Source organism: Nyctereutes procyonoides, unplaced genomic scaffold, assembly GCF_905146905.1.
Source record: "Nyctereutes procyonoides isolate TBG_1078 unplaced genomic scaffold, NYPRO_anot_genome, whole genome shotgun sequence".
NCBI lineage: Eukaryota > Metazoa > Chordata > Mammalia > Carnivora > Canidae > Nyctereutes > Nyctereutes procyonoides.
The window spans coordinates 10,903,246-10,917,390 of record NW_026575132.1 but is presented as its reverse complement, the minus strand read 5'-3'; the positions used below and the strand labels follow the sequence as shown (position 1 = coordinate 10,917,390).

The following is a 14,145-nucleotide window of genomic DNA, read 5'->3' as shown; positions in this document are numbered from 1 at the left end:
CTCCTCCCTCTTTTTTCAAGATCTTTTTTTCCCATGGTGCAAGCAGGCAAGCCACTGGCTACTCTGCAGATGGAGTTCACGTTCCAGGGTTTTTAATATTTCACTTTTATATTTCTGTTAGAGAATGATCCTGCTGAGAGTCTGGGAATCTGTGCTCGTCAGAACCCCCTTACTGACACTTGGATATATTGCTCTGAAAGCTATCCCAGGAGAAAAGATTAAACAAAAAAAAGCCTACTTTTCAAAGCCTACTTCTCAATCTGCCCACATCAAAATAAGACAACTGGCCCTTTGAAGTAGAGGACACAGAGTTCTCAGCCAGCTTGCTTAAAATGGGGAGGGGTGGAGGGAAGGAAGGAAGAAGGAAGGAAAGAAGGAAGGAAAGAAAAAGAGAAAGAAAAGAAAGGAAAAGAAAAGAAAGAAAAAGAAAGGAAGCCTAGTGTCTAAAATTGCATATCTCTCTTCCCTTGCCCAGATTTAATCAGGCACAAGATTCTAAATTGATGGCTAGAAAACCTACAACCCTTGCTCATCAGTACCCCAAGAAAACAGGTAATTGGCCAGAGAAACCTATCCAGGTGGGGTCAGCACCAGGTATTTTTTTAAACCTACACAGAAACTGTGTTGTTTTCCTAGACACAGTCCAGACGAGGTCTGGGAAAGGATAGAGTATGCATAGATGGACACTGTTTTGAGTTCTGAGCTCTCAGCCCTCTCAAATTATTATATGGCTGAATTCAAAGTTTGGGGAATCTTCCTACTACTGAATGAAAAGGAAAGAAATGGAAATATCATCCAATATGGTGTTACTGTTCTCCTCTGTGATACTTTTCTGGCTCCCATCCCCTATTCTGTTCTCTTAATCACTGGTGTTAAAGTGGGTGGAAGCACCAGTGGCAGCTCAGTGATGGGGGTGGCTTAAAAGGGCTTCTTGTTGGTCATAGGGGATGGTCCTGGAACACAGATGATGACCCTTTTAAAACATAGTTCTTATGATTGAGTTATCAGTAGTACTGACTCCATGCTGAAGATATGCTGGACTTCTAAGATTTACAAATACAGAATTAGATATCTTCCTTGTAGCTAAGGAAGGGTTACAACTCCCTTTCACAAGCTTAGCTTGGTCCACAGCTACACGCTGCTCAAACCCATGGAATTGAGGATCACAAATGATCACACCTCTCCATAAGGAGAGCTGGTGAAAGAGTGCAGATAAATGAATACAAACCCAAGTTCTCAGAGATCCAAGAATGTACCATATTCATCTGTGCAAACTCAACACACAATATAGCGCCTGGCAGATAGTAGGTGTTCAAAAATTTTTGACTTACTTGAATTAAATCAAATCCCTACTAGAAAAACAATGCAAAGTATGAACCCTATTGATGTTGGGCCCAGAGAATTCTCTTCATAAATAAAAAATTGCACATTACTTTGAAATGACAGCAAAATGAAAAATGCAACATATTTCTCGGTGTTTTATTGGGACCCAGTTATCTTATTTAGTACAGAATCTGGCAGGGAAACATTTTGAACAAGTTTCTATCATTATTGTTCTCACCAAGGCGTTCTCTGTTAAGGATCACTGCTTATTTGCTTGAACCAACCTGAAACCCAAATGTTTGAAGTCTGGAAGAACAGCAAATGCTCACCACAGCAGCTTTGTATTGACACCACCCCATTGTTTCCCGTGACCCTAAACTTCTGCTTGCATCCATGATAGGAAGCTGAGGGGTTCCATTTTCACCTGGAGAGCAGAGTGGGTATGGAGAGGTATAGATAGGCAAGGTGGGGAAAATAGAACCAGGTTCTCCTAGAAACCACAGTAACTGGAGATAGAGCTATGACAGACTGGACCATGGTCTCTACAATAGCCTGTTCTTTTTTCTCTCTGTTTCAGACCACAAGGAAAAGGCACTATTCCAAGCCTTGTGTGGCCAGAGTGGCATTTTTCTCAGGTGCTAAACTCTAGCAAAATAGTTGGAAATGGTAAACTATTTGTAAATGTTAGTCTAAGGCTGTTTGGCAGTGCATATGATCATTCATAAGGCAGCTGAAATGATTTTAGCTTGCTGCAGGGTTTTCATAATCCTGGTCGGTTTAACTTGCCTGATCCTTATGTATAGCTATTTGAGCAAAAGTATTATATGCTGGAGAAAAGAAGAAAAAATATCCTTGGTCTCTTATGTCTTTTGTTATTCTCTTTAATTGCCTTTGTAATCTCCCTACAATTTCTTGCTCTCATGAGACCCTTCTAAGATGATCTTATACCAAAGTTAGAAATGACAACAATTTGGGGAAAGTCCATATTTAGTGATGGGTCTGCATCAGAATATAAAGACTAGAATATCTAACTTGAGCCATAGTCATCCCAATTTTGCCCTTATCTGTACACATCTCCTTCCCTTTAGTCCTTCCAGCAAGAGTCCAGCTTTGGTATGGCCATCACTTGCTTCCCCAGCCTCTGATACAGCCCTTCATCCTGTAGCTCATTTCTTGTCTCCTTCCTTCTGTCTCAACATCCTTAAAGTGACTACTGGGTAATATGATCTCTCTGGCATGGCCTTGAGACCACTTCTCAAAGACTTCCCCAATGGGCAAGTCCACCTCCAACACTTCCAAATCCATTCCCAGGAGCCAGTCATGGAAGACCAACGGGTGATGTGAATGACCAAGTGTTAGGTCCAGGGACAATGGATGACCTCTTCTGTAATATAGAGATATCTTACCTGGCCTGTGCGAGGCCTAATGAGCCTCTACTTCCCCTCCGTTCCATTAGCTTTCTTTTTATATTTTATGAGGTACAATAACCTAGCAAAGAAAGCAAATAATAGCCACGGGGCTCAACAATGAGACGTTCTTTTGAGCCATTGGATATTTGGAAATGGATGTGGAATCCACAATAATAGTCATTCCAAATTCTTAAGCTTGCTACTGATATTGTACAGAGTTGAAGAACTGATCTAACCTCAACTACTATTTCAGAGTTCTTTTCATAAAAGGATTAGCAGGGAATATATGATTCTAAAAATTCATCTAGACTTATCTTCACTGTTGAGTTAACAATAAAAGGAGGGCACTCTGTGTGGCAAATGCCTTCATGTTGCTAATTTTCAGAGCATTCAGAAGCTCAAATCAATATTACCTGGATTGTAGTTAGGTAGCTTGGAAACTCCAGGCCAGGTATCCTCTGTAGGGACTCCCAACACCTATGTGAAGCCGAAGAAAGACAAAGAAAGATGAGGCAGGAGACATGAAGAACAGATCAGGGAGGAATAGGGAATAATTCATTTTATACATCACGTTTTGCCAGCTGACACACGCAGGAAAGAAACTTTAGTGTTACCCATATTTGTAGTTTCATGGACCAAACTGTTATGTATTCTTAAAATCCTGTGATGATTAATTTTATGTGCCAACTTGACTGGGCATAGCGATGCACAGATAGCTAGTAAAATATTATTTTGGGTTGTGTCTTTGAGGATACTTCTGGAAGAGATTAGTATTTGAATCAGTAGACTGTGTAAAGAGATATGCCCTTTCCAGTGTGGGTGGGCATCACCCAGTTGATTGAGGGACTGTATTGGACAAAAAGGTGGAAGAAGGGCAAATTCTGTCTCTCTCTTCTTGAGCTGGGACATCCATCTTCTCCTGCCCTCACACATTGGAGCTTCTGGTTCTCTGGCCTTCAGACTCTGGGACTTATACCAGCATCCCCTTAGGTTTCAGGCCTTTGGGGAATTATACTGCCAGCTTTCCTGGTTTTCCATCTTGTGGACAGCATATCTCACCCTCCATTATCACATGAGCCAATTCCCATAATATATCTCCTTTTGTGTATCTCTATACATCCTGCTGGTTGTGTTTCTCAGGAGCATCCAAATATAGGTCCTGAGACTGTCTTCACTAACTCAATTATTATTATTATTATTTAAGATTTTATTTATTTATGAGAGAGAGAGAGACAGAGACAGAGAGACAGAGACACAGGCAGAGGGAGAAGCAGGCTCCATGCAGGGAGCCTGACGTGGGACTCGATCCCAGGTCTCCAGGATTATGGCCCAGGCTGAGGGCGGCGCTAAACCGCTGAGCCACCTGGGCTGCCCTGAGCCACTGTGCTGCCCCTCAATTATTATTCTAAGGTAGATCATACAGCCTTGCTTAAAGTCATATTCTTATCACTAAATATTTATGGTGTGGTCATCATATAGCAGGATTCTATTCTAGGAGTCGGGGATATAGAGACAGGAGTGACCTTCCCTTTGCTTTACATTGGATGAAACACACACACAGACAAGAACATCGCCTGAATTATGCCTCAGCATGATCATTCAGCTGTTCCCCAACGTGCTCAAATTAAAAAGGATTCAGATTACTGACCTTTAGACAGTGGAATGTTGGCTAAAAATGATCCCAAACCTAACTCTAGTCCTTCCTACAGAATTCATCTCCTCTTGTTTTCTTGGTGGCCTGTCAGTCTGGAATATGGTATTTGGCTTTGGTGGATTGTAAAAGTAACAGCATCACTTGAAAAAGAGCTCACTTATGCTTTGGATTACCAAATTGAAGCTCCAGTTTGTAATTAATATGAAAATAAAAGTCTTTTGGAGTACAAAGTCAAAACACTTCAGATCTGGGATAGTGCTTTCACTGTGAGTTCTTTTGTAGGCATCATTTTACCATTCTTTTGCTATAACCATAAAAGCCCAATGTCAGTTATATCTGGGAGCTAGAATAACATTGTTCCTGTGAAATATTAGGGAAATACCAATAGCTTTCACTACACCACTATTCAATGTAACTCTTCTTAGAAGCATATCTCAACATAGGTCTTTTTAGAAGCATCTCTCATAGAAAGAATCTAATAAATCCATTTGCAAAATGCTGGATATAGTTGCCAACCCAATTGTTATGGCAGGAAGTCAATTGCCTAACAATGATTAATAATCAATGAAGAATCTAGAATCTTAATGTCTACCAGCTTGCTGACTAGGACTCCGGCTGAGAGGTACATTTTGCAGTGCCTGCTAAGATCTCCTTAAACAAAAGATACTGAAGTGCTATTTTCTCTCATACAATAAAAAAAATCATGCCACCCAGGAAAATCTTTCTTTGATCCATTCCCTAAACAAACTGAAAAGCTACTGAGAGGATTATAGGCTTTTTCTATCAACCACCCTGAGCCTGAGAGAACACGAAGAATCCTGGAATCCATTTTGAAAAACCAACTGGACTAATTCTTCTTTTGTGGGAGAGGCCCAGAGGATGGGAAGCTGATTCTTCTTTTTTAACCTTCCATCTTCTGTATTTGCACAGATGTGCATGTAAACAAGTGATTCACATGCACCCATATGTCTTCTGGTGACTGGCAAAGCACAATGAAAAGAGAACAGAGACAATGAAGAAAAAGCACCAAAGGAAATAACTAGCAACTACATCCATATTTTCTCTAAGGTGATAGTTACTAGAATTATTGGTTACTTTGTATTATGTTTAATTAAAGCCAACAAAATGGATACCAACCAAACATTTTTAAGTATTATACTAAAAACTTTAAGCCTGAGATTTTAAAGATTTAAATAAAAAGTCAATATCCTTTATGTGGAAATTTGATGCTCAGTTTCTATTTGAAAGTTATTGAATTTGTTTTCACTTGAGAAAATTACTAAATGTCCACTTGACTGTCTGGGAAACTGAAAACCAAAAATTGTTGACTTACTCCCTCCCTGAAGGCTCTTAAAAGGCAGCTAGTGAATGCTATGTTTGAAATCATAGTGGGCTCCACAGGGCTGTTTTCTCCCTTTGTTGGAATGGAAACTGAAGGCATTTTGATTAATGGATTTAAAGTCTGCACAGTTTATTTTATTCTGATTTTAGAACTGCATTTGGGATTCTTTGCTAAAAACACTTATTACAAGAATTAGATTTCTAAAAAATTGATCAGAAAGAGGTGACCATTATTCAGATGAAAACACACACACACTCATACACACATGCACACACAGGCATTTTAGAAAGATGGTAAAGATTCAGGATTTCTCATCATGTCTTCATTCCTAAGAGTGAGATCTCAGGATAAATGTAAAGAACAGTTGTGGTTAAAGACTGGGAGAGTAGAATGGACCGGTTGCTTTCAAAGAGGCAATTCCTACGTCAAATATCATGGAACCCAAAATAGCTTTCCTATTTTCATCTGTGTAGACGCTTAATGAAACACTAATTCAGGATCTGTCTGTAATGTTGAAGTTTCTACCCTCCTTGAACTGTAGTAGTGTAAAAGATAACACACCGCAGAATGTGGTGACTGTTCTCACTTTGTCCTCAGAGTTGGAACTGTAGTTGAGATAACAAAATTCTGTCTCTGCCTCAAAATTGTAAAGCAGTTCCAGAGAAGACAAATTTCCTCCCCTACACATAAAACCCCCACTCTGGCTCTATCTCTCAAGAAACCCTTTATCATACGCTTTTAGCAAGAATGCTCCAGAAGCCTGCTTGAAGGAAGAAAACTTGAAAGAGAGGACCCAGGACAACAACAGTATAGCTTAAAGCACTTTGACACACACTACAACATGAATGAACCTTTAAAATACAAGTGAAACAAGCCAGACACAGAGGACAAATACTATGTGATTCCACTGACAGGAGATACGCAGGATAGGCAAATTCCTGGAGACAATTGAGAGCTTACTAGGTGCTGAGAGGAAGGAGGATGGTGAGTTAATGCTTAATGGGCACAGAACTTCTGTTTCAGGTGATGAAAAGGTTTTGGAACTGGATGGTGGTGATGGTTGCACAACAAGGTGAGTGCACTTAATGTATCATATGCTTAAAAATGGTTAGACAGTGGGACACCTGGGTGGCTCAGTGGTTGAGCATCTGCCTTTGGCTCCGGTCATGATCCTGGGGTCCTGTGATTGAGTCCCACATCAGGCTCCCTGAAGGGGGCCTGCTTCTCCCTCTGTTTATGCCATGCCTCTCTCTCTCTGTCTCTCATGAATAAATAAATAAAATCTTTTTTAAAAAAATGGTTAGACTGTAAATTTTATGTATATTTTACCACAATGGAAAAAAATCACCAAGAAAAGAAGAATATACAGATGACTATGGTACATAGCATATAAGCTACAAGAGACGAAAGAATGAAGCACATCGTGGTGCAAATGAGGTAGGGATAAATGTCAAGAAATGGAAGCACATACAAAAGCACCTTCACACCTTAGGAATGTGGTTTAGGAAGAGCGGGATACATGGTGTACTTCTCTCACACTGACATGGTAAGCCTTTGTTTCATCAGAGTTCTGTGGAAATTTAGTGTCTTCAGTGGACAAGAACCCAGGGCCAAATATATGATAGAATTACAGGGGGATCCCTGGGTGGCTCAGTGGTTTAGTGCCTGCCTTTGGCCCAGGGTGTGATCCTGGAGACCTGGGATCGAGTCCCACGTCGGGCTCCCTGCATGGAGCCTGCTTCTCCCTCTGCCTGTGTCTCTGCCTCTCTCTCTCTCTCTCTCTGTGTGTCTCTCATGAATAAATAAATAAAATCTTAAAAAAAAAAAATTACAGCTGAGGGTGGCAAGGCAGGGGATGTGCTTAAGTAGCCACAGTGGAAATTGCCCTGGGAGGCTGAGAAAATCCTAACTGGGGGCAGGTGGGTTCAGGGGCTGCTCCAGGACCACAGGGGATTTCCTGACTGCACCTTCATTCCCAAGGTGCTTTTTATACTTGTGGCAAATATCAGTTTCCACAGCCTTAATATGTGGCATAAAATCTCAACAAATTTGGTTCAAAGTTTGAAATGCAGGTATTTCTTCTTCCTAAGAGGAATTCTTACCTCCCAGATCTTCTCCAGCTGTTCAAGGATGTTGGAAACCCCAGGAAACAAAGGTTGACCCTCGAACATTTCAATAAAGATGCAGCCTGCACCCCTAGCAAAGGAAACAAGAGTCAGCCTGACACTTTCAAGGGAACCATACATGCGAAAGTGAACTACTAGTATTTCTCCTCCCAGTAAATATTTTGGGGAGTTAAATATGGTGCTATTAAAAGTCTTGGAAAAGAAAAAAGAAAAAAGTAAGAACAACCTGCAGCTTTAGTTAAAATTTAGCAAACACATTTAGGAACGCAGTAAAGATAGCAAACGGTTCAGCTCATTCAAGTTCGTTATCCATTTTATGGGAGGAGGCAAAAATACTGAATCTCCAAACTGAATACTATCTTTTTTTTTTTTTTTGAATACTTTCTTTCACGGAATCTAAGATGCTATCGTTTTAAGAGGCACCATTAGTATAAGTAACTATTAGGAGAAAAAATTCCTACAAGTTAAACCATGACAGAATCAGAATGTTTCTTTAGCAGCTATTGAGAGGGCTGTTATACATTTAATTAGATTATTTTATTATATATCATACTAGTGTATGCAAAAAATGGAATGCTAAAGTGAAATAAATTGGTTTGGGTACTCCTAAAACTTTTTTACATTCAGCATTTGACTCAGACTCTTTGATGTCTGTTTTTATCCATGGGATCATCCTCTATATCAGGAGTTTGATGATGCAGCATTTCTTAAAATAATCCATAAGAAAACTAAGAGTCATCGGTGCTGGGCTTCTAAGCTGACCTTGAAATTATATAGAGTTAACCTACTTTTGACTCCTGCTTAAAGAATGCTACTAAACATGTCTGATTCACTGCCTCTCCACAACCATTTGGTTCCTAGTTGAAAAAAAAGGAAAAAAAAAAAACCTCTCCTGTCTGCAAGACTTTCTTCCAAGTCACGGATGCCCATTCTGCAACTCTTGATGCTGGCATTTGATGTTCACATATGTACAGTGGTAGCTGCGGTCACAACTGCAGCCTGCCTGATGGCTTTGGTAAGACGCTACCAACTATAAGGTACATCCTGACTTAGCAGAGACTGTATATCTCCCAATAGATGAAATAGGGTGAAATATAAAATTTATTTCCTAGGTAGTCAAACTGGAGGGTAATTCCTAGGGACAGCAAGGGGTAAGATTTATTTTCCTAATAATATGTTTTTATTCATATAAGTATTTTTTTCATATAGGTCTTTTGAGAGATAAAAATGTTTCAGGTGATTGATCACAGTGATTATCCTCATGGTCCTATCCTTTGACTCCAAATTCTTTTCACTGTAACACATAATTTTGCAAACTCCCTTATCCATCTTGACATTTTCTTGTGTGGCATGGTAAAGAAGCATAGTTAAGCCAAACAAACTTATCAAGATCATTTTAAATATGGTCTTTGATATTATATATTTATTACATACTATAACTTTTCATTTTTTCCATCTGATTACAGACACATGCTTTTTAATTCCTTTTAAATTGCTTGTGTAGGAGAAAGCAGATTTCTTGGTAAACAAGTTTAAGAATAATTTTTATCTTGTGTCTGGTTTGAGGATAGAATTTATATTAAAAAGAAAATTAAGTCAGTTAAGCATCTGCCTTCAGCTCAGGTCATGATCTGAGGGTCTCGGGGTCAAGCCCTGAGTTGGGCTCCATGCTCATCACTTACGGAGGAGTCTGCTTCTCCCTCTCCCTTTGCCCCTCCCCTCTGTTCATGCTCTCTCTAATAAATAAATAAATAAATAAATAAATAAAAGAAAAAATGGGCAATTGAAATGTCATTGTATCTTATCATGTCAAAAAAGTCAAAAACTGTTTTCATGACCTAATATTTGGCTTGCATTTAAAATAAGCAACTGGCTTATTTTTGGAACTTTGCACATATATAAATAAAATATATCACATTATTGGCAATTTTGAAAAAGCCAATTTGGATACAATGGCCACCATATTTACTTTTTAGTGATTTTTCATGTATAAGAGACACCTTGATATGTGATACAAGAATTTTGATCAGACAAATTAACTTAAGAATCTGGTAAATAGCATCTTAAGGTGGATTTTTGAGACTTATTGCCATTTAATGCTCCTCATTAACTTGCATTTTAAAATCCTTTTTTTTTTTTTTTTTTTTTTTGGGCAGCCCAGGTGGCTCAGTGGTTTAGCACCACCTTTGGCCCAGGACATGATCCTGGAGACCTGGGATCGAGTCCCACGTCGGGCTCCCTGCATGGAGCCTGCTTCTCCCTCTGCCTGTGTCCCTGCCTCTGTCTCTCTCTTTCTCTGTGTCTCTCATGAATAAATAAATAAAATCTTAAAAAAAAATAAAATCCATTTTTTGGGGTTTCTTATCTTTAAAGCAACAGCTATAAAAGGTATGAGTTAAACAATACATGCAGGAGATTAAAAGAAATAGAAAACTGTAAAATGGTAAAAAAAAAGCATCCTGATTGCTAGCAATGGTCAATTATGAGATAAGTCAACTAGGAAACTGAGTTGGTGAATACTATGAAATGGTCTCCATCCATGGCCCCTGATGCTTTCTCTACACATGCTTGAAAGGTCTTAAACCATTTTATTTTGAGATGAAAAAATGTGTGTGTGTATATAAAACATATATGTAATTGTATATGAACTCATATGAAATAAAGATGGAAATGTACTGGCTTTTGAGCCAACCCTCCATCCAGTACCCTAACACTTTCCAGAAACGCCAGGGACTCACAAGCCACTAAAAGGCCAGATAGTATTTTAAACAAGGTTTAAAACCAAGGGCATTGCCAGGTTTAAACCTGTAGTCCACTTTATTCCTCCCCTCAGAAGGATTTCATTGCTTGAAAAAAGCTTGTTTTTTCGTACTAATGGCTGTAGGGAAGTTAGAAGGAAGTCCTTTCTTTAGCAACTTCTTAGTCCTTTGTCTTCTACTCTACTAGTAGTTTACAAAACTATGTAAACTACTGGAGAAAGCTGGACATTAAGGCCATTATGCAAGTAGTACACTGGAGTTTGTGTGACAGAATAATATGCTAATATTGGCTGAAATTCTCCATCTGCATTTGTATGGTTGGTGCCTTACAGGCATTCTCTTGAGTCTTTTTATTTATTTTATTTTTATTTTAAAAGACTTCATTTATTCATCTGACAGAGTTAGCATAAGCAGAGGGAGTGGGAGAGGGAGAAGCAAGCTCCCTGCTGACCAGGGAGCCCAATGTGATCCTGGGACCATGACATGAGCCAAAGGCAGATGCTTAACCAGCTGAGCCACCCCGGTGCCCCTTGAGTCTTTCTTTTTAAGTTTCACCTCAGGGTAGATTAAAACCTTTCTCACCTAACAGATAAAGTCTAAGGATACATATATATATAAAATACACACACCCCTGGGTGCCCATGTGCTCACTTAGGACACTTGCAAGACAAACAAAATTCCTAAATCAATTATATTTCAATACCTGAAATATCCATAAGTACTATAAATACCAATGCATTAGTAAGAAAATAAATCTGTGTATCTTAAGTTTGAAAAACCAAAGATACTTTCCAGGTGTAAGCATTGTTCTTTAAAAACTACACAACACATCTTCCTATTTTTTTTCACTTGTTCTTCAGAGCTATTATATTTTTTAATTTGCTTTGTAAACAAGTTGAGTGGCTATTGTCTATTTTGTCCACCACCAGCCTAACCTTAAGCAAATGTTTGAAATAATCTGAACATTTAGGTCTAGGTGGGAAACCAGCTCCTATTTCTTCTTACTCATTTGCTTTGTTCTTAAATCTTCATCTTGTGGCTCTTCTTACCTCTTCTTCTTACCCTTCCTATCTTTAGGCTTCTCAGAAGATTTCTGCTTTGTGGAGAAACCCTTGGGGTACCCCATGTAGATGAAGGAGAACTTCCTACACAGGGTTAAAAAGACCTGATGGCATCAACCAGTGGAACCCTCCCAGAAAGGAGAGATGTACTGGGTCATTTTATTGCTCCAACTGGGTTTCTTCAGTCAGGTTAAAGGAAACAGTTTATATGTTTTCTGCTTTTTCTGGCTTTCTTCCTAACCTTTTCTTTATTCTGAGCATGAACAAATTCTTCCATAAGAGAGGAAAAGATTCTTCAAATTCCTTAGACAATCTCTGGGGAAATCAACCATCTCAGGAGTTTTTGGTTTTTCAGAGGTGTAAGGAGCACACAAAAATGTTGGGAGAAATGAATCAGTATTTCATTTTTCACTGTTGAAATTAATTCAGAACAACACAATGTATGACAGTGACATGACATTCCCATTTGCTTTTCCTTGAGCCACTCTTTATATTTGGAAGTTTGCAGCAGGAAATCTGCAATATCTCAGGCAGGCACAACTTTTCATAGTCTTAAAACCAGCAGCTGCCTCAAGTCAGTTTTGAATAGTATACTTTGTGTGCCAAAATAAATCCTTCTTTAAAATCCAGTGTGCCCTGACATGGATGAACCTTGAAAGCATTATGCTAAGTGAAATAAACCAGACACAGGAAGAAAATATTGTATGATTGCACTTATATGAAGTACTTAGTAGAGTTAGATTCACATAGACAGAAAGTAGACTAGTGGTTCACAGGGGCTGGGGGGAAAGGAATAATAGGGAGTCTTTGTTTACTGGGTATAGAGTTTTAGCTTGAGATGATGAGAAGTTTTGGAGATGGATAATGGTGATGATTACACTATAATGTGAATATACTAAGTGCTACATTTTAAAATGTAGCATTTAAAATGGAGGTGCCTGGGTGGCTCAGTCTATTAAACTTCTGACTCTTAATTTTGGCTCAGGTCATTATTTCAGGGTCAGCATCAAACTCTATGGTCAGTGGGGAGTCTGCTTGAGGGTTGTTTCCCTCTCCCACTCCCCTCACTCATATTCTTTCTCTCTCAAAAACAAATGAATACATCTTAATAAAATGGTTAAAATGGTGAACTTTATGTATTTTGGCATAATACAAAAAAAGTAAAAACAAAAACAAAATGGTATAATTATCCTAAAACATTCTCACTGAAGTTTCTAATAGAATCTTTTAAGGTCTAAAAGGTGGCAGAAGGAAGGAAAACATGATGATGGGAGATGAGAGAGTGTTGGTTTTTTTTTTTAATATTTTATTTATTTATTCATGAGACTCACACACACAGAGAGAGAGAGAGAGGCAGAGACATAGGCAGAGGGAGAAGCAGGATCCCCACTGGGGAGCCTTATGTGGGACTCAATTCCCGGACCCTGGGATCACGACCTGATCCCAAGACAGATGCTCAACTGCTGAGCCACCCAGGCATCCCAAGAGCATTGATTTTAAGTGCTGGGAATAACCAATACATCCTACTTGCGCATTTTCCATAATCTGTTTACTCTGGGCCCCCATTGACACGGAAGCCATCAGGGCTCACTGTGAATGAGAGGCTCTGGCACTCTATGGTATCATTAGTTTCTTTAAGACAAAGGCTTTAATGCTCACCCGTGGTCATCTGCCTCCTAAAATGCACTCAGTTTCAGGCACCTTGGTGGTTCAGTTGGTTAAGCAACTGACTCTTGATTTTAGCTCAGGTCATGATTTCAGGGTCGTGAGATTGAGCCCAGCTTTGGGTTCCATGCTGGGTGTGGAATCTGCTTAAGATTCTCTCTCTCCTTCTCCCGCTGCCTCTCTACTCCAATAAATAGATAGATAAATAAATAAATAGATTTTAAAAATGCACCCAGTTTGTACCCTATGGGGTTTTGTGGCCTAGCACAATCGGATTTTTCCCTTTTCCTTTGGAAATCTCCCTACTTCCTTCCTCTTTTACCACCCTGAAAAGAAAAAAAAAATGGGGGAGAGCAATCGCAATGTAAATACTCAAGAGCTAATAATTATGTAGAGAGAGAACGAATAATAGTAAACTCAATGAAAGATGCCTATTGCTCTATTTTTACATTACTTTTTGAATTTTACAAAACAATAATAGTAAAAAGAACAAATAAGAACAGATAAGAGTAATGACAATGATTTTAACTCACAATTGAATTTCTACTCTGTGTTATCATTTCTGATTAAATTCATGAAACATTTACCAATGAAATAACATACATTTTTGTGTATTTTGTATATGTAAGGGATACATAGCTTAGGATAGACATAAAGAACTGGTAGGTGAGCCGAAGAAATTCTCCAGAATGCAGCACAGAACGTTAAGGAGACAGGAAATATGAAAGAGAGGTAAGAGCTGTGGATAACAGAAAGACATGGTCTAATAGTCTTTCCTTAGAGCTCCAGAAAGAGAGATGGGAATA

At 38.9% G+C, this 14,145-nt stretch overlaps 1 protein-coding gene across 1 annotated transcript in view; it reads right to left on the bottom strand.

The window, feature by feature from the left end:
- CDK15 (cyclin dependent kinase 15) overlaps positions 1-14,145 on the bottom strand; it is an 82,156-nt gene that overhangs the window by 34,057 nt on the left and 33,954 nt on the right. The window contains 2 exon segments of the mRNA XM_055345385.1: positions 3,146-3,209; positions 7,831-7,924. Coding sequence (XP_055201360.1) covers positions 3,146-3,209; positions 7,831-7,924 — 158 coding nt within the window.